Consider the following 23,891-nt stretch of genomic DNA (forward strand, 5'->3'; position numbering starts at 1 on the left):
TAAATAAACTGTTTTATTGAACTTTATTTCATTCCCTCTTTAATTATGGCTGCTAGAAATTTAAAATTACACACGGGTTCACATTAGACTTCTCTTAGCACAGAGGTAGACTGTCGTAAAGCTAGACGTGACGTACAGTCATGTGACTGACCACATTCCTGAATAATTATCCTATCTAGAGTGAGTAGTTAAAAATTCATGTATTGGGTTAGCCAAAAAGCCTGTTTAGTTTTTTCCATGAAAGATAAGACACATTCTTCATTTTCACCAATAATTTTATTGGTTTGGACATTTTGAGATGTCAGCTATCTCCCACTATTGGCTTCTAGTGGGTAGAAGCCAGGGGTGCTGCTAAACATCTAATGTGTAAGACTGCCCCACAGCAAAGAATTATTCGGCCAAAATATCAGTAGTATCAAGAAACTTTGCAAATCACTTTTCACACATTTGATCAGTCACAGCACCTTCTCCACACACTGCATAATCTTTTTTTGCATTTCAGTTGCATTTTTACCTTTCTTTAAATAATAAAGCATAAGCTGAAAATGTTGCATATTTTCTAACATCTTCAATATTAAAACAGCCATACAAAAATTTACCAGTTTTGGTTATTTTTTTAAAATGCACATTGATATGACAACTGTCACAATACAATCGAACAAAACTGCTTTCAATGAGGTTAAGAACTAAGTACTACTAGAGCCATCTATGGAAAAAACGAACTTTTTGGCCAACCCAATAGTGGAATACTATTTATATCCAGGAGAAAATGTGGGCCAGTAGGCTTTGAAAAGCTTTGCATTTTAAGAATAAGGTTTAAGTAAATAGTTTAAATGACTAAGGCAAGAACCTGAAATAATATTTAAGGCATAACTGTATTTGCAAAAATCACACTTTTGCTCTAGTCAGGTCTTATTTAACATTACTTTGGTTGATACATCTAAGATAAATCATTTTGGAAATTTTGTGAATTATATACAAAATATATTTTGACAAATATGTTAGAAAACTGGTTTCTTTCATCTCTCAAACCTGAACCATTATGTGTTACTTTAAATTCCAAACTCAATGTGATTCTGGTGGAAATCAAAGATGTCTAAAACAAGAAAAAAGTAACTGATGTGATGATGCTGTTAATTTTAGGACAGATAAGCCCTACTCTCCACTGGCATTGTTAATTTACATGTAGCAGTGCCTACCATCTTTTCTGAAAAATTCTCTACTAGTTTTCTTGAGAGAAAGCAGTTAAAGTATTTAATAAAATAAAATATGCTGGGCTCGAAAACCTAAACAAAACATTTAATCTTTGACAGTTATCTAAAATCGTATGGTAATAATAGACACATGCTGGCTACTAATTCTCTGAGGCTCAAAGATTTTAAGATAATGAGAAAACATTTACTTTGAAAAATAGTGTGTCCATTTTGTAGGATTTATAAAAGCAGCTTACAGGTTCCTATCTCCAGAAAGTTATCAGACATAATACACAGATCACCATCTTTGGAGGTCAATTAGAATTCAGCAGAGTATATTTAACACAAATTACACCGATTAGATTTTTATTGCGGGCAATTAAGAAAGCTTGAACTTTATCGTGAAGATCAAACATCACTGCAGGTCTGAGTCTGACTCATGGAGGCAAGCGTGCTGCCTATGAGAAATGAGGAAGTGGAACTAGCCACTCTACCCGATTCAACGTATGACTTCCTTTGTCTGAAAAACTAAAAACTATAACTGAGAAGGTCAACAAGATTATAACCTGTGGCTTTGAACATTTAGTTCTTACGAAAAAGTCCAAATCAATAATACCCCACATAAAGACAGTGAAATGCTAAATCTTTATCAGTACTATGTATGGGACATGATACACGCATCTTGCATCTTGCTGCCTGGATGGAAAACATTATGACTATCAGCTAGGTATCACATCTCTGTAAGGATCTGTAAGTGAGCATGTCAGGAAGCCTGACTTCAAGCACACAATTCATTTACAGCTGGCTTGTGGAGAAGGGACCGGTAGAACATTCAAACATGTTTCCAGATCAGCTCTGCTCCTGGCTCAGCGGTGTGGGCTGGGGCACATGGTGGCTGGGTGGAGGTGGAGCAGACTCCTGCGTCAGCTGCAGGTGCTGAGCCGGATGTGCAGCACTTGTTAAATGGAGCTCGCCTGTTTGCTCTTGATGGGCGTGCAGATGCTCCAGGGTTTCCTTGGAGAGGGCGATCACGTGCACAGGCTCGCTCTGCGAGGGTTCCATCTGGCTCTCGATCACATTGAGGCTCTGAATGTGTTCTGTTTGCTCTTGTTGAGCTGAAAGAATTAAATTCTGCAGTTGTTCTGGCTGTTGGGTGAGCAGCGTGAGATTAGCAGCCTGGTCTGCAGTCATGTTCTGGGAGCTCTCTGCAGCAACGATGCTGATTCCTTGGCTAGGACCAGGCATGAAATTGATGTTATGTACAGAGTCGGTCACCAGAAGCTGGATTTCCTGCTCTCCGGAGGTAGAGAGTTGATACGGCTGCAGCTGAAGAATATTCCTGACCTCTTCAGTATTATTGTTGCTGGAAACATTGCCGGCATCTGCCGCATGTTTCTCTTTGCTATGGATTTTCAAGTGAGCCTTCAAGTTGTCTAAGCGAGCAAACTGTAAGTTACACTCAGGGCAGGAGAAAGGCTTTTTGCCGGTGTGTAGAATACAGTGTCTCCTCTTGGCACTGGAGTCAGAGAAGGATTTGCCACATATGCCACAGGAGTATGGCTTTTCTCCTCTAAAAGGAAACATGTTTTATATTAAAAACCAAAAGGTCTATGTGTTACTTCCTGATATACAGGGAGAGGCAGTCAAGGACAGAGGAAAGCTAGACTGAGTCAGAGTCATGGGTTCACCTACTAACTTCAGGACGTGGACCAAGTCACAGCTTCCACGGGTTTCAGTTTCTAATTTTTTTTAAAAAGGTGTGGGGGTGGTCCCTCAGGAAGGGCGGTCGATGGGGTTGGGTTGATAAAAATTTATGATCCCACCGTATCTATTTCAGATAAGAAAGTATTTATATGTTACATATATAGTTCCTTTTCATATTCTAGTTTTCACAGCCAGTTTTTTAATTCTAATGGCCAAGTAAGTACATACAACTAGTTTCATCCTTAAAATAAGGAGCCCCGTTATCTGGGATGCTTTTAGAGGACCTACTAAATCCAATCTGGAAGTAGGTTTTGTGAACAAAAACATTCATTCAGGAAACATTTAATACTTATTTTGATTGAAGATTTAAACAGGACCAGCCCCCTGACAAAATAAAAATTTGAGAAATAAAATCAATAATGCAAACTTTTGCTGGCTAGCATCAGTTTTTCTGATTTTGCCTAACTGAGGAATTTTTTTATTGAACATATTTTTTAAAATTATAAAAGTAGAAAATTCTATCAGTAATAATTTGGGGGAAAGGACTATGCAGGTAACATATGTCGCCCGACTGAACACCAGAGTGGAATGAGGACTCCACATGGGAGACACATGTGCATGACATTACCGATGGATTCTGATGTGGGTCTGAAGAGAACTCTTTGCTGTGAAAGATTTGCCACAGATTTCACATGTAAATGGTTTCTCACCTAAAAAAGGGAAAGCATTTAGAATTACACATTCAACCTAAAGCAAAAATCACCTCATAATTTCACAATAGAAACATAAAAAGAATTAAGGCAATACCACTTGAATCCTCAATAAGCACAAATGCATTAAGCACTTACCAAGCACCTACTATGTGCTAAGTGCCAAGGGGATGCAGAGAAAGGGTAGGTATGGTTCTTTCCCTTAATCTTAGAAACTGAAACGAGGTAAGCGATTATCCGTTGGAAATAAAGGAACGCACCACATCCACCCCTGTAGCCTCCGCCCTTGGATAACTTACACTCTCACGCCTTGCTGCTTGGTAAGGCAGCCTCTTGACCTTCGTAAGGACACTTGTGCACTAGGGTGACTTTTGTATTATTTGCATTTATATCTACCTTCCACGTGTATGCCAGCATGAGTCACTCACCTAAAGCCTCTTATCAAATGTCACTTTACCAAGAGGCTTGTCACCGTTAAAGCACTACCCACCCCCAACACTCCTAGTCCACTTCCCTGAGATAGTTTTCCAATAATACTATCATGTTGTTTATTATCTATTCCCTCCCATTCTTACATGGGGTAATTCATAGGCATGTTCACTCCTAGCACATCACTCTCGAAATTCTTGTTGAATGAATTCATTTCACAGGAAGGGGATTAAGGCTCACGTAAGATGTGACTGCTCCAGACCCTGCTAGGAGTTAAAGCTTCGACAGTGTTTATTCAGCACTAGTTTGTACACTGACATACAGTGACAGACTGTCATATGCCCCAGGAAAAAAATTAATGCAGGCAAGGGCACTGTAAGTTAAAAAAGGAAAAGAAAGAAGTAAAATTCAACTTAACTAGATAATGGCAAGGGAGGAGTAAAATCTGAAGTGGAGGATGGTCAGGCGGCTGCCCTTTCACCAGTGACTAGAAGTCCCCTGTAGAGAGGACACTTGTGACAACTTGGATGAGTCTGCATCTTTGCATAACTCTTACCACTCCGAAGGTTAAAACCGGGCCACTGCCAGGGTGGCTTGGTTGATGGGAGCATTGTCCCACACACCAAAAGGTTACAGGTTCAATCTCCGGTCAGGGCACCAACCTAGGTTGTGGGTTCGATCCCTGGTCGGGGTGCTATGGGAGGCAACTAATTGATGTTTGTTTCTCTCTCCCTCCCTCTCCCTTTAAAATCAATAAATATATCCTTGTGTGAGAATTAAAAAAAAAAACACGCTATCGCTACTATCTAACTTTTCATAGCCTTCCAAATCAGACCTGGTACCTGCTCTGCTCTCGGTTCCTTTCCTCCACGTTCAAAGACCGAGGACCTGCTCTGTGTGCTCGTCATTCAACTCCATCCAGACTTACAACATCTCACAAAGTCTTTCTGTTGGCAACTGTTGAAAATAATGGAAGTTCTTTCCAGGAACACCCTTCAGGTGCGCTCTTTGAGGGAGTGAGCAGGACAGTAAGAAGACAAGTTTTCCTAGCCAAGGTGAATCTGAGGAAAGTTTTCCTACTCTTCTGGTTTATGATTTGTAACACAGCCACACAGCTCCACTGCCTTCAGGTGAGTGGCCTATTATTCCTTGATTGGGTTTATTCAGTTCTAAGCAATGGCAGACCACCAAACAGAAAGAAAAAAGACACGAGCACTGCTTCAAAGACAATATGCAGTCTATCTGAGAAGATAAGAGACAAGCAGTCATCAAGTGACATGGGCTGTGTGGGGCCGAACATTCGAATGAGCAGTATCGATAATACTGAGCGCAGACATGATGAAGGGTGCTGAGGAGGATCTGGCTGGAGTGGGAAGGAGCCCGGGGACTAGTTCAGGGACTAGGATGAACAGCAAGACCCAAAGGCAGTGCTGACGACGACCACGCGGTGTGGACGAGGAAGGACGAGGACTCACTCTGAGGCACGGTAGAGCTAAAAGGTGAAGCCAGGCCACAAAGAGCCAGACGTTCTTGGCAAAGGACCTGCTGGAGGTTTTTAGCAGAACAACAACATGACAAAGCACTGAGAAAAAACCCATGGGATTCATGGGAAGGGTGGGCCGGAGGCAGTAGCACCTTTGCAGGAATTCCTGTACAGTCTAGACACGAAGTGCTGAGGCCTGGAGCAGGAAGGGCAGGAGGCAGATGGAGAGTAAGAAAAAATGGTGAAGTGATGAGCCTTGGGTGGCAGTGGGGCTGGAAGGACATTGGATGTAGGATTAGATAACAGTGATGGAAGGACTGAGCAGAGAAGGGAGTGTGATGCTCACGAATCCACCCGGACGGAGGCCCACAGAGATATTTCAGGGTTTCCTTCTGGGAGGACCTCTTCTCAGCAGAATCCTCCACTGACCCCACCCCACCCCACCCCTGATGACATGTACTCCCAACCCCACCCCAGTCAGTACCAACTTCCCAGGGCTCTTTGGGTGTCACAGCTTACTTCCCACCCACCATTGGTTCTAACCTGGAATACCGTTTCTGGGTAACAGCAGTGCCAGCCAGGCCCAACAGTCAATCACATGACATCTCCAGTTCACTGCGTTCACGCCCAACTGGCAATCCAGTGCCATACATTCTAACTCCGAAAGAAAATGTCTTTGTTTTTCTTTATTGATCACCCACATTCAGTGTAAAAAAGATTCAAATAATATTGAAAAGGAAAAGCATGTAGCCTTTCCCATAATAGGAGTTATCACCAGAAATAACTTTTTATGTCCCATCTAGAGGGTGGGACTTCTAGTTATTGAACATCTGCTCTTCTTACTGCCCTGCACATGCCCCTCCTCCCCTCTGGAGCCCCAAGGCTCTTCCCACATCCCCAGCTCAGAATGTCATTATTACCTCATTTTCCCCTTCTGTCTCTGACTCTCTCAAGTTATGTGGGGACCCTACAGGTATGAATGTAACTAACTTGGTCATCATCCAGTGTAAATCTGTCTCATGCCTATTCGACTGTTAGATCAGCCAAAAGAACCTGGACTGGTAGAGGAGAATTTCTTTCCCCATAGTGGGTGCTGTGGGCAGGACACCTCACTGGCTGTGCACTGTTCACACCGAAGCTGCTGCAGTAGGAAGATCCTTGGACCCCAGCACGAGCCAGCAAAAGGCAGATTCCTGCCACGTTAGACTCCTGGATCTCTACCTGCAGAGTGGTGAGAGTCCTCTTCTTCCTTTTCTAATGCTAGCAGAAAACATGTATGGAACTAGACCCTTGGGCTCAGTGACTGACTCTTGGTTATTTGGTATGGCACTCTTGGCTTTTACTGATCCTTTCCTCCAAAACATGGTCACTGTTTAGTCTGTTATGTCATGTCTCGTTCCATGTTTTCAGAGCTTGGTTCTGACCTCCTCTTTGGTCCTGGTCATCCGGAAGACACATTTACTGGCATGCATTTGGCAGCCAAATAGCCTGGAGAGTCCTGGCAGCTGTATCTCTTATGTCTCTTTGTCCAATCTTGCCAGCTCTCGGGAATTTCATGAGGGGTCCAACTCCATAAGGGACATTAGTCATCTTCATCTTTGTAGCTTGACTGCCAAATGGCTTCTTACTTAGAATACTCTGGGAGTGAACTTTCTGGATCTTGTGAGGGCTGAGTTTTTTACACTCCCATGTGGCCCTTGGATAAGCCATAAAAAGGCTTACTGGTTTGAGTCACTATTAAAATCCTTCTTGTTAAAGCAAGAGGGTGGACTCTTTCAAGTGGAAAAACATCTAAATTACAAAAATTTTAGAGAGCTTTATCATAACAGCTATTTCATTGGTATCTATAGAAAGACCAAATTTTAAAAGTGAATACAAAGAACTGTAACACCTAGCCTTAAGAACTCTTTTAATGGAGCTCCTACCCTTCATGAGAACACAGGTGGCTCTGGAGAGCATTATGCTAAGTGAAGTAAGCCAAGCAGTGAAAGACAAATACCATATGATCTCACCTATAAGTGGAAACTAAACAACAAAACAAATAAGCAAAATAGAACCAGAGACATGGAATAAAGAACAAGCTGACAGTGACCAGAGGGGAGGGGGAAGAGGATAATGGGGAGGAATGAACATCTATATATGTTCATGTATGCTGAGTAGCATTTTCTATCTCCACATTGTATTGCTAATTTGTAAAAGAGCTCTATTTAATTGGCTTAAACAAGTAAGTGCTTATATTAAAAATTCTCAAAATGTAATAAAAATTAACCCAAATGCATCTTAGGATCATATGATGTGAGAAAATAGTTGATATAAAAGGTGGTTTGAGTTTTGTTCAAACTGGTATGTCTTTAGTTATCAGAATTAAATATAAAACTTTTATTTTACCTGGTTTATTAAAAAAAAGTTCATGTTATCTCTGTAACAAAATCTGTCACTGGGAAACATAGCTTGAGATAATTGACTTTGATGTCTTATAGTTTCCATGGATAATCAAAACATAATTTGTAAGGACTAATTAATAAATAAATGAAAGTAAAATAAGGCTTAAGTGACACTTTATCAGTAATTACATGTATTATACTTGTATGTACTTAAAAATAATTTCTCCAAATCCTCTGGTAATTTAAAACCTTAGAGTTTTACCAAGTTAAATAATGAAAATTTATTGAATATCTCGATCATTTCCAAGTAACATAAAATACTGAATCATTAATTGTTAAATAAGTCTATTTACTTTTGACTTCTTGTAACAGAAAAGTTAAAAGATAAATTTGGATCTGTTAATTGTTTTGCTTTGTTGAGGAAGCATATGTTTCTAAATATTATGAAATATATTTGCCAGTAAAAGTATCTACGTTTCTAAAAGTAATGAAATATAGTCATAAATTTGCCAATCTAAAGAATGCTAATTGATTACTTTTTAGCTGTCATTAAAAATTAAGGTTTCTGGTGGTTAAGGATTCTTTTTCTCAATTACAGTTTACACTCAACATTATTTTGTATTAATTTCAAGAGTATAGTCTGGCTGGTGTAGCTCAGTGGATTGAGCACGGACTGCAAACCAAAGGATCACTGGTTCGAAAGGGCACATGCCTGGGATGCAGGCCAGGTCCCCAGTGGGGGCCATGTGACAGGCAACAACACATTGACGTTTCTCTCCCTTTCTTCCTCCCTTCCCCTCTCTAAAAATAAAAATAAATAAATAAAATCTTAAAAAAAAAAGAGTATAGCATAGTGATTTGACAATCATATACTAAGGGTTAAGAATTTTAATTAATGAGAGGGAGTTAATATACACTTTCAGTAAAGGAAGGTATATGGTATGGAAATGCATTTTTGAAAAAATTAAAAGAAAATGATATGTCCTAAAATAAGTTGTTTATTTCTGAATAAGAGGAGACAAACTAAATTGGATAAGTTGTAAAAGATTTGTGAAAAAGAACTTTGAAAAAGAAAAATTTATATACGGTTAAGCTGAATAAAATCAGAATAAATTTAAGTAAATGAGTTTTAGTATCAAAAGTCAGCTCTGCAAAATTAAGAGTTTGGTGCGCTCTCACTCTCGTGTGTCTCTCTCTCAAAAGGAAAAAGTACTATTGGTCAGCTCATGATAAGAGACGGTGGAAAGCATTCTGCTCAGAAAGCAAATATTCCATGTTTTATCAAATTAATTTCCTGTTTTGCTTTGGCTGGCAGGGCTCAGTGGATTGAGCGCCAGCCTGAGAACTGAAAGGCCCCTGGGTTCCAGTCCCGGTCAGGGCACATGCTGGGGTTGTGGGCCAGGTCCCACAGGGGTGTGCAAGAGGAAACTGATCGATGTATCGCTGTCTCATCAATGTTTCTCTCTTTCTCCTTCCTTTCTCCTCTCTCTAAAAATAAATAAAATCTTAAAAAAAATAATTTTCTGTTTTATGTCATTTCAATCAGGTCTTTGATTACTTAGGAAAACTGAATCTTCTCCATGGTGAGAGCTCCCTTCTGTATCTGAAATGTCCTAGCCGACTGGACATTCAGTGGCAGCAGCAACAACAAAATTTATAAAGATTGAGAACCTGTATATAAAGATTGTGGTCTGCTTCTGTAAAAATGACCCCTCAGTTCCATATTTTTGCCATGGCAACTGTCTGCTCCTAATCAGAGAAACTAACATGGGTGAACAGTGGCTATAAATTAAACGAACAGTTGAGGTAATGGGAAACCCAAGACGGCTGCTTGGTTATTCTGCTTCCTGGCAAACCCCACTTTTGGTTTTTGAATTCTGCCCTCGACCCCAGTACATAGCTGGACTTCATTCAACTGACAGTGTGGGCTCAGTATGTTCTTGTCGTATGCGTGGTTTCCAGATGGATGGAAGCCTTCCCTTTCTGCAAAGCTGACCCCTCACAGTGGCAAGGAAACTGTGTTTTCCCACGCAGGGTACACAATCCACAGTCTCTAGTGACTGAGATACCCACTTCACTGAGAAAATGACATGAGCCTTGATGAAGGCCTTGCAAACTTCTTGGAATTGTCACTGACCCTACTGCCCTCAATCACCAGGTAAGGCTGGGAAAACTTATGCAAAAGCTTGATTAAAGCAGAATTAGTTTTATTTACATGGGACTGAATAAACTGATGAGGATGATTTTGATTTTATGATTTTTTGTCTGCAATATGGCTGATTGTTAAAATCTTTTGTTTTCCAGATATAAAGAAACTTGCTTCTCTTAAACTACCTAAGATAACAAGTTGGTAAGTTACATTGAAACATTTATCTTTTTCTCCCTACTTGATTATTCCAAAATTCAGAAGCTCTCATGAGTAATCTTACTTTCATGGCATTATTGCTATTTGTGTAGGTTCTATAAGGATCTGTTCTCCTTATAAGAGGATATAATTGGAAACATTGGTTATATTACCAAGGCTTTGTTTGACTAGAATGTCTTGAGACAGATACACAGACTCAGATATGATCAGATAGTTTTAAGGAATTAAGATTAACTAATGGAAACCAATAAAACCCTTGGAAATATAGGTTGAGTGAGCAAAGGTCACTTCCTGGCGGGTACAGGAACCTCAGAGTATTTTGGGGACCCTGAAAAGAGGAACTAACCCAAATCTATATACATAGGCATTACAGGCAACAATCTATATAACCTATATACAGGCATTGCAGGCAACATCAGACAGAAAGTCCTTACCTTGGCTTTTCTAGCCCCTAGAGACCTTTTGAAGTTCAGTCTGAAAATTCCCTATGAAAAATTCCAGAAAAGTAGATTTAAAACAGCCTTTAGGTTAATTACCATTTTTGCTGTTCTTACGTAAGTAACAAGCAAAGCTTATTGAAACTAGACTTGTTTTACAAATTAGTCTTCATTTGGCTATTGGTGGAAAAAGTGGAAGCGGGAATAGTTGCTGATTTCACAGAGAAAGACTGTGTTTCAGCCCTGGCTGGTGTGGCTCAGTGGACTGAGTACCAGCCCATGAACCAAAAAGTTGCTGGTTTGATTCCTGGTCACAGCACATGCCTTGGGTTGCAGGCCAGGTCCCCAGTTAGGGGCCTGGGAGAGGCAACCAACTGATGTTTCTGTCACATGTCAGTGTTTTTCTCCCTCTCTTTCTCCCTCCGTTCCCCACTCTCTGAAAATAAATAAATAAAATAAAACACTGTGTTTCAGTAATATATCTTTGTGGATATTAAATTCTAGTGCTGTTGTCATTTGAGGTTTTATTCCTACCTGTAAATTGGATTGAATCCTGAATTCTACTTCTAATATCTGGCTATGATTCTCTAAGCTAATATTCCAGATTTTTCTCCAACATTTCTGACTTGGAATCATTAAGAACTGAAACTACTTTCCCCCAAAACCCATTAAGCTAAAGTGGGATGACCTGATACAAACTTCAGAGAAATCATCACAATAGTTCATACACAGACAACCTTGCAGACTGTTACAGAAAGATTACCAGAGACATCCAAACTGCAGAGCAGGAAAATCCATCACATTGTCACCACCTGCCTCCATTCCGTCTGAGGATGCTTCAAACCAGACACCTAGAAATCTTCTCAACTGGCTGCGCCAGAACTCAGAAACCAGGGTTACAGTCTGCTCCAAGCATTAAGCATTATTGTCCTTTCGTTCCCACAGACGTGCCTTATTAAATACCTGATTGCCTGCACCGCAGGCCTAACTTTGGGAGCCCACCTGCACCACCATCTCCTAAAATGAGATGCAACTGTTTAACTGAACAGACCTATTTTTGAGCCCGAGACAGGTTACATGAGATACGGAACAATCTATCAACACAACATCCAGAACGTGCAACTTCCCAGGTGTCAGGGGTGGGACTGAATGACTCAGAACAGGTCTCCCACAGTGTGCCACTCGGCATGGGAATTATTTGGGGCAGAAGGCAGTGGAGACCCGCTGGCTCATGACTTTTACCTCTCCCTTGAAGAATTTAAATTTGGGGCCTTGCCCATAACAAGGGTTATACCACAGATAACTTTTTTTAACCTATCTACAGGGCAGGGCAAACCTCTAATTACTGAACATCTGCTCTTATTTCATCATTCTGTGAATGGCTTCCCTCCTCTCTGAAAGCCCAAGGCAACTCCCCTCATTCCTTGGCTCGGGACAACATGTAGATCTCATTTTAACTTTCTGTCTCCGACTCTCACCTGTATGTGGGGTCCCCCGTATGTACAATGTAATTCAGTTGTTTTTTCCCCTCTTGTCCACCTGTCTCACATCTATTAGCTTGGACCGGCTGAAAGAACCCAGACACGCAGCGGAGCTCCTTCCTCCCCCTGACGCACGCTGCTCTGCAGGTCAAAGCCACACCACTGCTGTGAAAGGCTGTGCTGTGTCTCCCTGCGTGTCCTGCCCAAACCTGACCTAACTAGTCCCGTACTGATGGACACTGACAAGTTCCTAAGCGTGTGACGTTATAAACAATCCTGCTCATGATGAATATATGTCTGCAAACATCTTTTCACAATTGGGTAGTTTATATTTTGATACACATTGTGGAAGATCTTTCCAGAAAGTTTCTCAAGTTATATTCCCAGCAGCAGAACATAAAGGTCTCCATTTCCTCACATATTTGCCAACCTGGTGGACAACAAGAAGTGCACATGTCTTTTCTTCAATAATTAATGTAGTTAACACCATTTAATACACGTACTGGACTTTCCTACGTCTCCCTCTGTGACATGCCTTTCCTGTCTCTGGCCCAGTTTTCCACGGGGGTACTTGTACTTTCATACTGTGGACATCAACACTCTGTCATGTTCACGGTGACTATTTTTTTCCAGACATAGCTCTTAAATATAGCTTTTCTTTCCACTCCCTTGACCCAAAGGCCTGCATCTTTCTCCACCAAAGAGCCCGCTAACTGGTTCACCCACAGGACCCTCTCTCTCTGCCCAGCCTCCTGGGGTTGCAGGAGGCTGGGCATGCCTAGTATGCCTAAAAAGAACTCGGCATGTTGAGTTCTTTTCATGCCTCCCCTCTGCTCAACTATCTCCCCCGAGCCCACCTCACCCAAGTCTGCCCCCCGTCAGCAACCTCACGCTAGGTGTTCACCATGGAATCCCACACCGCAGCCTTCAGGAATCCACTTCTCACATCCTCCAAGTCACACACCCTGCTCCTGTCTGGAAACGCCTCTTCATTTTCCCGTGTCCACCAGAACTCACTCTGTCTTCAAGATCCAGGTCCTTCTTTCGGGATGCTGCCCCAGATCTTCCCAGGAAAAGTGAATCATTTCTATTACTGTGTTCACACCTCTATTAGGGCCTGCACCATGCTGAAACTCTTACTAGATCATACATAGATTCTGTGAGGGTGTGCTAAGTGTGGGGCCTCCAGACCTTACCAAGACGGGGACAAGCAACATTAATCGATGCTCTGGACGTACATGACTGAGATTTAAGAAGCTTTAATTCCATTCCAACAAAATGAAGCTGTGACTTAACTGGATGAAGTGTTTCTAGGCTGGGCATCTATATGTGAGTGGGAGTCCGTTAGGTATAGAATTAGTGTTTATCCTAATGTCATACGAGGGACAGGAACACTAGAGGGCTGTAACTGTGTGCAGGCCTGTGCTCAGTCCACTGAGCCACACCAGCCAGGCCCTGAGAGGGCTGTAACTGTACTGTAGGGTCTGATGTCACTCAGCAGGCCTCTCCATGGCCTGGGACCATTCCCTGAACTTGTCACTGGCTCACCAAACAATCTTCTGATGGCTAACTTGGTTTTCAGGTACACTGGTATCAGGACAGTTGGTACTGTGGACAAAAGAAAGGTACAGTCTCTTTTTTAAGTCAACACATAAATTGATTTATCAGTCCTTTGATTGGCTTGGCTTCCTCAGTCCCTGATAGCCTGACTAGCTCCAGATAGAGGGACAAGGTCTGAGTATAAGAGCCGGAGCTGTGGCGACCTCACAGGTGTTGCCTACCTGCCTGGTGCCTGCCTCCATTTCAAAACGCATGCGTCTTCCTCACTGAAGGCGTTCTCTCAGGAAAAAAGCATCTGTTAATCTCTGACTTCTTGGGTTTGGCACAGGATATCTAACCCAGAGTTTTGCAATTCAAGAGCTAAGAGATGACAGTCACAGTTTTCCAACTGAGTGTGCCCTGCTCTGTCGAAGGCGGTGCTTCCCGCCCTGGCCCTCACAGCAGAGGTGAGCGCCGGCTCCGCCAGGCAGGCTCTCGCTAAGCCTTCCCCTCTGACCAGAGGGCAGGGAGGTGGCACACCAACTCTTTCAGCAACACTGTGCACCTGTGTGTCTTGTCAGTGCTACAGGCAGGTGTGTCATAATCTTGCCCTCAAAGAGCCCAGTGTTTTGATGGGTTTGCTTTTTTTTGTTTGTGCTCTTTGGAAGGGAGTTATTCATAACCTACATTTAAAGAGTGAGGAGTTATGCTCTACCTCCATGAGTTTGGAATATCTCTTTTTTTGGTTTTGTTTTATTTTTCTCAATTTTTGCCATTAATTATTTTTTACTTTACATTTTTTTAATTGTATTTTTTCCAGGTGGGTTTAATTTCTTACTTGTAAGTCATAACAAACCACTTCACAGAGCCCTTTTGGTCTCCTTTTTTACCCATCATGTATCTTCCACTTCCCTCTTCTGCCTCTTTTAAAGGAGAGAGTGGAGAAGAGTTTGCTAGGATTGTGGAGAAAGGACTTCTGTTCCTTTTTATCCCCCATTTCAAGGTGATGTCTCAAAAAGACTGGAAGCCTCACTAACACCTTACACGCAGAAGACAAAACCAAGAAGTGCCTTGTTTCTGGTGCTCCTCAACATAACCAGGGCACCTCCGCTCTCCCCCCACCCCCCAAGGTCTTCCCTTCAGGGCTCCCACACTATTTACGTACGGAAACTCCGATCTCTGTAGCACGTCTCCCCCCGCACTCCCGAACCAAACAACTGCCCAGCTGCCTCCCTGTCATCTGCACTTGGATGTTGCATCGACATCTCAGAGCCCACATGTCCAAAATCGAACTCTTGATTTGTTCCTTCCGCAGTCTTCTCGTTTTTCATCCTTCCAGTTGTTTCTGCCTCTCCTTTTTCTCAACCACTACATCCAATCATGAGCAAATCACATTGACTCTCACTTCAGAATACATCCAGAAGCGGACCATTTCGTCACCACTTCCACTGCTGCCACACTGTGCCAAGACCCTGATTACTGCAAGCCTCCCACGGCTCTCTCCATCCTCCTAATGGGTGCCTCCACCTGTGCCCTACCACGCCCCACCTGGTGGCTGTAGCGATCCAATTAAAACCCTTAGTCCTGACACATTAATCCTCTTGCTAAAGTCATCTCATTCAAAACAAAATCCAAAGTCTTTTACTGTGGCCACACAAAGTCCTTAAGCCTGAGTACACACTAGAATCACCTAAAAAAAACTAAAATGCCAATTTCAATTCCAAGGCCCTACCTCAAGTTAGTTCAATCAGGATCTCTGGGGTGGGATAAAATATTTTCTTTTTTTTTAAGATTTTATTTATTTACCTTTAGAGATAGATAAAAGGAGAGAAAGAGAAATATCAATGTGTGAGAGATACATCAATTGGTTGCCTCTCACACATCCCCAGTTGGGGATCTGGCCCACAATGCGGGTGTGTGCCCTGACTGGGAATCAAACCCATGATGTTTCAGTTTGCAAGCTGGCACTCAATCCGCTGAACTGCACAAGCCAGGGCCAAACCTTTTCTTTTTCAAAGCTTCTCAGGTGACTGAAACACACAGGTAGGCTGAAAACCCATGCCTTACACAATCCCCAGTTGCCTCTGATGGCACCTACACCATTCCTTCCTACTCCCAGGATCCTGGCTCTCCATCTATGATGGAGATCGGCTCTCCATCTATGGCTCTCCCCGCATTCCCATCTCCATCATAGATGGATCCTCGTCAGTGAGGCCTTCCCAGGTAAGTCCCCACATAAAAGGGCAGCTCCTTTTCTGCACTCTGTCCCTGTAGCCTGCGTTTAGTTCTTCACTGCGCTCACCCTCACCTTACAGTTCCACAGTTGTTCTTCGTCTCCCTTGTTTGAATTTTAGCCCCTCAAGCAGGGGCTCAGTGCACCTCATTCAGTCCTGTATCCTCAGGACCAAGAACAGTGCATGGTCCTCAGTAACTGCTCATTGAATATGTGTTAAGTGGATGAATTACGTTTCACAGAACTCATTAATAGTAATGTCTGTAGAAAAATTGTATAAAGATTCATTTCATTACACTCATATCCTATAAGACATTTGCTTTAAGAAAGCAAATTACTTTGAGAAAAACTTACATTAAAAAAATGTCCAAAGCAATATAAACCAACCTATTATGTTATTCAATAGACAATTTAACAGAATTATTAAATAATTAACCTACACTAGAATATTTTTCTTAAAAAAATTTAACAGGTTTATTTTTAAGTGCTCCTACCCAAAGTCCTAAAAGGTCATTTTTACTTTTCTGATCTTAAATGAAAGAATCTGACCTGCCCCATCTAATCCTGAGTCCTCTTTATCCCTGAAGCTGGTTTTTCTGGAGGTGACAATGCTTAAGTTATAAGTACTGGTGCTAGAAGAAAAAGTGGGAAAAATCCTCTGCCTATGTTACCTTGGTATGTTTCACTTTGCTTCCTTTTCTGAAAAAAAGTATCTTGATAATCTTGAATGCTGCAGTAAATTCAGAATGAAACATGGCACTACACTCAGACTTGCACTATTTCGAGTCAGTAGATAAATTTCCCTAGATGAAAGTGCTCAGTAAGTAATATCGGTTTTGCTCATCTCCAGACTGTGATTTCCCCACAGATCCTGACAGCATACTGCTTGGGCTTATACAATTATAAAATTCCCACCTAATTCACAATAAACAACCTGAGAAGAAGACTGCAAGCACTTCATTCCTCACTCTCCTGAAAACATCAAGTACACGAGAGGAAGGATCAGCGGAGTGTTACCTGTGTGTGTTCGGAGGTGTTTCTTTAGCTGAGACACGTCCATGAATTTGCGATGGCAGTGGTTGCATTCCGGTAATGAGTGGCCTTGTCGCAACAATAAAAAAAGTGTCAGTGCATCTTCCCGCCATCGTGGAGCCTGGGGGGCCTGCTGGGAACAGGACTTCTATAACAACCAGTCTGTCTGGAAGGCCGTGGTCCAAGGCCATTTCTGCTGGCTATAAGTGGGGTCTCCGGAACCAGAGGGAGCACACAGCTCTTGTTAAAACTGAAGGTGTTTGTGCTTGAGATGAAACAATTCTATGTGGACAAGAGGTGTGCTTGCACGTACAAAGCAAAGAGCAACACGGCAATGCCTGGTGGCAAACCGAACACAACCAGAGTCATCTGGGAAAGGAAGCGCGTGCTCGTGGAAGCAGTGGACGGTGCACACCCAATTCCAGAGCAACCCTCCTGCCGAGGAATCTGTGTAATGCTGTACCCCTCATAAACTTAAACTTACTGATACGTAAATAAATAAAAGTGGATTTGTTCCCTTGGGAAAAAAGTGTTTGTGCATATATGCTCTCCCTGCACTTCTTCAATGATTTGTGTTACAGCACTTCCCTGAAAAATAATCACTTTAAATACGGTGCTTTAATAAAACCACTATAATTTTTAAATTCATTTGGTAACAGTTAATATTTTTCCTATGCATCTCAATTTATTGCTTCCTAAGAAAGCTGGGACCCTTCCAACTCCCAAACGAATATATTCGTTTTCCTTGAAAGCACTGGTATGACTGTGGCCAATTAATCTCCCACGACACTCCCAACCCGCACTCATTCCTTATCAGTTATAAGGAAAGAAAAAAAAATAAACAGCCAGTGGGTGGAGCCAGGATGGAGAAAGCCTGGACTGACAGCTACTGGGCGGTGACGTCTTTCTCCAGGCACCACTAACAACCAATCCCTGGCACCTCAGAGTCAGGTGGCACTTTTGAGATACCAGTCTGTAGGGTTTTTGTGTGTGGCACCAATACTGTAGTATAAAAATTAAATGCAAATCACCAGATAGTGAGATTTAACACAAGAGCATCTAATTTAGATTATTTTTTAAGACTTTTTCCTAAATACTCACTTATCTTTACAATATAACCTAATGTTTCAGAAATACGTTGTATTTGCATTTCTCCCCCACCAATCCAAATTTACTCTGACTTTATTGTACCTGTATGAACTCGGTAATGGCTCTTTAGTTGTCTTTTCTGGCTGAAATATTTTCCACACTGATCACAGGTAAAAGACTTCTGTCCTGCCAAATGAAAAACAAAACACTAAAGCATGCAAATAACTATGAAGAACAAGGATGCTCACAGTTGGGCCCAGGTCCCCATATTCTACAAATGATACAAGTGACTTGTCTATAAACCCAAATGCCTCACATTCTACCACAGTAACATAAATATGCAAAGGCATATAGGGCAATAGAGAGTGGTGGAGACTGTGGTGGTAGACCTGGTGAATTCAAGTTTCTCCTAAAGGAATTCAATGTAAAATTCTAAGTTTGAATGGCTAAACAGAACATGTCTGCACATTGAACTTCCAACAGCCAGTTTACAATATGCCCTAGTTTAAGGCTTGATGCTGTGCAGAACTCTAACCTACACTCTTAACAGCTGCATAACTATCTCTCAATAACACCAGGCTGAGAAGACTATTTAGATCATGGTAATGCCCACCCCGGGAATAGGAACCTGGTGGTAGTTGGTCCTCTGGTCCAAGCCCAGCTACCTGAGTGCAGGCTCATGTGCTCCAGCAGTGAGTGCTTGGTGGTGAGAGCCTTGCTGCACACGGTGCATGTATACGGCCGCTCTCCTGTGTGTATCCGGGTGTGGACCTGCAGGGAGTGCTTCTGGGTAAAGCCTTTTCCACATTCATTACATTTGAAAGGTCGCTCCCCTGGAATAAGAGACCCAGAAAATTGGTATAAGTAAGAATGTGCACATCTTTCTGTTCACTTGCTAATTAAAATGACAATAATGGTACATATCCAAAAGGCCAATGAACAGGGGAAACAAACATCAGCAATCAAATTTTGCAAGCTGAAACAGATGAATCTGATGCCAGCAGTGAGGAAAACTGAGATACAACCTAATTTTTAAGACAGCCCTCCATAAGACTCAGGACTTGGTGGCGCATGTTATCTCCGAAAATGGGGGCAAGGACGATAAATGACAGTCTGTTTCAAAGGTAGTTAGACCCCTCAGATCCAGTCTCCTACTCCATGAAGCTGGGACACCAGCCTCTCCTCAAAAGAAGATGCAGACTGTTCTCCGTGGAGGGTAAAACAGAGGGTCTCTGGACTAGGGGGTCTTGGACTAGAGGTCTCCCAGTACAATGGGGTGGGATGACCACAGGAAGAATAGGTCCAAGTTTACATCTGGGATGCTGACACTCCCCCCAGCCTTCTTCTCCCTCCTGCTGTAGACACCGGCAATGAGGAGACTATTGTCTCCAGGTGGGAGAGTGGAGTCTGCCTAGAAAGCACCAGCAAGGAAGTGGGGGCCAGCCATGCTGCCCCCAGCAAGGCTGTTGTCTACAGGCTCTCTCCATACCTGCAGGGCCGCTAGTAGCTTTAAAGAAACCATTTTTACAAGAGTACCATTCTTTTTTAATGTTTTAATCATTTAGTTGAAAGCAAAGTGATTTCAAAAATGTTTTTAATTCTCACATGAGGGTATTTTATTATTGATTTTTGAGAGAGAGAGAGAGAGAGAGAGAGAGAGGGAGAGAGAGAGAGAGAGGGAGAGAGAGAGAGAAACAGACAGACATCTATGTGAGAGAGAAACACTGACTGGTTGTTTCCTAGGTGTGTGCCCTGACTAGGAATCAAGCCCACAAGCTTTTGGTGTACGGGACAATGCTCCAGCCAACTGAGCCAACCAACCAGGACAAGATTATAATTAAAAAAAAAAAAATCATTCAAGGCAGGCCTCTAGTAGTTGAAACAGATGCCAAAACAAGAAGAAAAAAAGGCAACTTGCAGAAAACAGAAACTGCTCAAGATGAAGAAAATGTTAAAACCTAACAAGTAAATGTTATTAACAACATGCTCACAGGGGTAAGACATTACATCGTGAAACAACAACAACAAAAAAGGGATTGTAGTAAATTTCTTTTTAGAGAAAAAAGAGAGCCTAGAAGTAAAAAAATAAGAGCGGAAATAGAAAAACTATAAGGGCCGAGAGGATAAATGGGAATCTCCCAGGTGGAAAACAGGAGAGAAAAGATAAGGAAGTTAGAGGACAGGTCCAAGAGGTTCAACAACCAAGTAACAGTTGTTCCAGAAACGGAGCAGAGCAAACGGAGAAATCACCTATGAAACAATTCCAGGAAACTTTCTGGATCTGAAAGGCAGGAGTTTCCAGAGAGACCCACTCTAAAGTGATTCACTAAAAACTTTCAGAGGACCGGGACAGAAGGGAAGCTCCTACATGCGCTTTTCCTTAAACAATCTTGTAGACAGACTATTTAACTCTTTACACTACACTATACTACACAGCTCAACAAATTTCTCAAGGGTCTACCTTGTTCGAAGAACCAGAATTCAGGGTTCTTACCAATTTTAAAAACACAGGCTCCAAACAAATCAGAACCTCTAGAGTGGGGGCCCAGGCACTGGCAGTTTTAGAAGTTCTCTAGGCAGTTCTAAGGTGCAGCCAGTTTCAAAACCACAGTGCTAGGTGCTGCTGGGTCAGAGAACAGAAAGTTGCAGGATGATGGAATATTTAAGCACATAAGCTTACAATTAAGTGGAGGGGTATTTAAGTGGTAACTACAACTGAACTCAAAGCAGAGTGAGTGTATGTATAAGAGAAAGTTCAAAGGAAGGGATTTCTGGCAAGTGCTGCAGTGTCCAATATGGTGGCCATTTAAATGAACTTAAAAAATTCAGTTCCTCAGTCACACTTGTCATATGTCAAGTGCTCAAAATCCACATGTGGCTAGTGGCCACCACATTGGACAACCCTGTATCTGATGATGATATTACCATCATCACAGAAGTGTCTCTCAGCCAGTACTGGGCTAGAGAGACCCAAAAGAAGACATTTACTGCTAGATTACAGCTAGCTGGCTGAGTGAGAAAGCTGTTTACACAGACCAAAGGCATAGATAGCTAGGGTCAAGGTGAGGAACGTTCAAGGGTCAGAAAGCAGATAAATTTGGCTAGAGCTCGTTATTTGGAATCAGGCTACCATGGTTCAAATTTAAGCTTTCTAGGACTTGGCCTCTTCATCTGTATAACAGGGGTAATATAACCTATCTCACAGGGCTCTTGGGAGAACTACATGCAATAACAATTATAATGGCTTTATTGTAATACACATGACCTAGAAGATGCACAATAAATGAAATCTATTATCACCATTACTACTGTAAAACACATTCCAATAAGCTGTGAAAGCGTAATTACCCGTGTGGCTCCTCTGGTGGATTGCTAAAAAGTGATTGTACTTGAAGACTTTGCCACAGTCTTTACAACGGGCCTCAGGGCCAACTGGACGCTTTCTCCTACCACAGACCCTCTTGGCTGAACCCTGGTCTTCTTCATCCCCAACAAGTTTGTAGTCTTTAAGTTTGATGGATCTCTGAATCCTCCGCTTGCTATACCGAGTCTGGTGGTCCTGTCCATCCTGGGTCTTAGGATCACAGTTCTCATCTTTTTCAGCAGGGGTTTCCTCCCCTCGACCTAGCAGCTCACAAGCAGGCTCACATTCCTCCATTTCTTTTGCTGCAGTCTGTTCATTCAGTATACCATTGTCTACCTCTTTAACCACAAAGTTTTGTCTGTTCTGAACTGAATTGTTTACTCTCAGCTGTATTTCTTCCTCTGCAGCCAGTTCTGATCTCCCCTCCTGCAAACTGTTGACTTTTCTTGGTCTTCCTCGTTTGCGCTTCGGCGGATCATTTTTCTTATTAGAAATAACAACCACTGGAGCACCAGGCGTGTTCAAAGTCATGGGCTTTGGGGAACTATGATTAATTTGAAAGTCTGTATATGCCTTTACCAGGTCATAGACTTTTAAGAATTGAGCGGTAGCCAGGATTTGTTCTGTACTTTTCTCACTGGCCTGGAGACAACCTGTGTAGATGAACTCCAGCAGGATACCAAATGTGTCGGCTACCATGCCTTCCAGCATATAAGTGGACTGGCCGATCTCCCCCTCTTCAGCAAACATCATGGAGAAGTATTCACTACTGGCAGCCAGTAAGGCTTTGTGGGCCCGGAAATGCACATTCTCCACGATTAAAGTAATGTCACAGAGAAAGCCTTTCTTCCTCTGGTCCTCGAAACTGGCCAGGACAGCGTTACTGTGAGTGTCTGAGTGTACAACGAGGTGCCCAGAAGGCTCTGATGATGTTTCTGCCATTTTCTTTAGAAGACAAGAAAAATTAAGCCTGAAGTGAGAAAACAATGTTTAAAAAGGAGTTAAGTACTAACAAGGTTAATGCCAGACCACGTGAACCTACTATTAACTTCACCTTGTTCACTGAAATTTACCATTTAGCACTTTTAAAAACTTAGCTTTGGGTTCTTTTTACTGTTGTACCATTAGCTAGCTGGGCGACTTTCCAACATCCGCGTTACCTTTCAGGGTCTGTTTTGTTTTCCCCTTCGCAGAATGAAGGAATTGGGATCAAGCACCCCTAAAACTCATTCCCAGCGCTCACTTTCCATAGTTGCACAAATAACAGAATGAGAGTTACAGTGTCTCGATTCCACACATTAATAGCCATTTTCTGAAAACAAGTATGAAAAGCGCATGTGCTAAGTATCTGTAACTAAATAATAACGCAAGGCGCAGGGGGCCTGGCTTTAAAAGGCCGGCGTGGAACGCCCCAGGCTGACGCCAGACAGCGCTCGGCGAAGAGGGGCGGATTGACGATTTCCGGATCCCGGGAGCGCTGAGCTGGAAGCCGGGCGCGGGAGAGGCCCCCACCTCCGGGCCCGAGCCCCACGGGCCGGACCTGGGAGCTGAGGGCTGAGGAGGGGTCGAGATGGCCGCGGGTCTCGCACCCGCGGACTGTAGGTCTGGGGTGGACCTACCTCTCAGGGCATCCGGCGAGGTGTGGATCGCGACCAGCCCACCCAGCGGCCTGGCGGGCGCACCCGCGCCGGGCTTTCCCTGGTCTCCAGCTCCGCTGGGCCTGCCACTGGGGTTCCTGCACCGCCCGTGGTTCAGCTCCGGTGCTGCCAACCCGGAAGCACCGGCGCGGACCACGTGGCCCGCGGCGACGCCCACCGGAGGGGCGCGGCGGGGCGGGGCGGGGCCTGAGGTCCCCCCGCGGCGCCGCCTGGAGCGCCCCAGGAGGCCAAGTGTTGGCTGTGGAAGACAGAATTATGTTGGCGAGGTAGACAGGATTATGTTGTCACTCTGCAAGTGTGGAAGCTTTATATCACACTGGACGTTTAGCTCCTCAGCCCACACGCCGAAGCTCCTCCCCGTCCGCTATTATCTTTATTTGCCTCCTCAGTGTTTTCCAAATCTGCCTTCTTCCCCCCACCCCCTTCCGATGCCTTAGGCCACGGCAGTGAAAAGAGGGCTCTAGTTAGACTGATCTGGGTACTGCTGAGTGATCTTGGCCAAGTCACTTATCCTCTCAACTTTTTTTTTCACCTTACCTATAAATCGGAGATATAAACACTAGTTCACACGAAGTTGGGTTGCCGTGGGATAAACAAGGTTATATAATGAGTTTAGTGAGTGCCTGGTTTAATTCTTGGCTACTATGACTAAAATTATTATTATTCTTCAAACTTTCATAATCTTTCTTCAATAGACTATTAAGGGTTTCTATATACCCTGCTGATAAAGACCAAGCTTCTCGATGAGGTCTACAAACTCCACCCAAACACAGTTGCCTCCCTCCTCCTC

The 23,891-nt window shown here is 42.9% G+C and overlaps 1 protein-coding gene across 12 annotated transcripts; it reads right to left on the minus strand.

The window, feature by feature from the left end:
* Positions 1–531: 531 nt before the first annotated feature.
* Positions 532–23,204, minus strand: ZBTB24 (zinc finger and BTB domain containing 24). Of its 12 annotated transcripts, none has more exons than XM_045844006.1 (7): positions 23,063–23,204; positions 21,428–22,388; positions 18,745–18,912; positions 18,182–18,265; positions 16,976–17,059; positions 3,526–3,607; positions 532–2,763 (listed from the first exon to the last, which is right to left on the minus strand). In XM_045844006.1, the coding sequence occupies exons 2-7, from the start codon at positions 22,383–22,385 to the stop codon at positions 2,043–2,045; spliced, it is 2,097 nt and encodes a 698-aa protein (XP_045699962.1). In that variant the 5' UTR covers positions 22,386–22,388; positions 23,063–23,204; the 3' UTR covers positions 532–2,042. The 12 variants fall into 12 exon arrangements, 5 of the variants coding, with proteins under 5 accessions (XP_045699962.1, XP_045699961.1, XP_045699963.1 ...); XM_045844005.1 differs by having other exon boundaries at positions 21,428–22,413; XR_006786216.1 differs by having other exon boundaries at positions 2,710–2,763; positions 16,976–17,120; positions 21,428–22,413.
* Positions 23,205–23,891: the final 687 nt, after the last annotated feature.

The sequence above is a fragment of the Phyllostomus hastatus genome, unplaced genomic scaffold, assembly GCF_019186645.2.
Source record: "Phyllostomus hastatus isolate PE091 unplaced genomic scaffold, TTU_PhHast_1.1 phas_contig_40, whole genome shotgun sequence".
NCBI classification, from domain to species: Eukaryota; Metazoa; Chordata; class Mammalia; order Chiroptera; family Phyllostomidae; genus Phyllostomus; species Phyllostomus hastatus.

Bases quoted from the DNA above. Each gene is read 5' to 3' on its own strand.
- ZBTB24 (XM_045844006.1), bottom strand. From the start codon at position 22,385: ATGGCAGAAACATCATCAGAGCCTTCTGGGCACCTCGTTGTACACTCA. The intron at 18,913-21,427 runs GTAATTACGCTT...CTCTTATTCCAG, and splicing joins CCACCAGAGGAGCCACACGG to GGGAGCGACCTTTCAAATGT. The intron at 3,608-16,975 runs GTAACACTCCGC...TCCCTTTTTTAG, and splicing joins ACACCTCCGAACACACACAG to GTGAGAAACCATTTACATGT.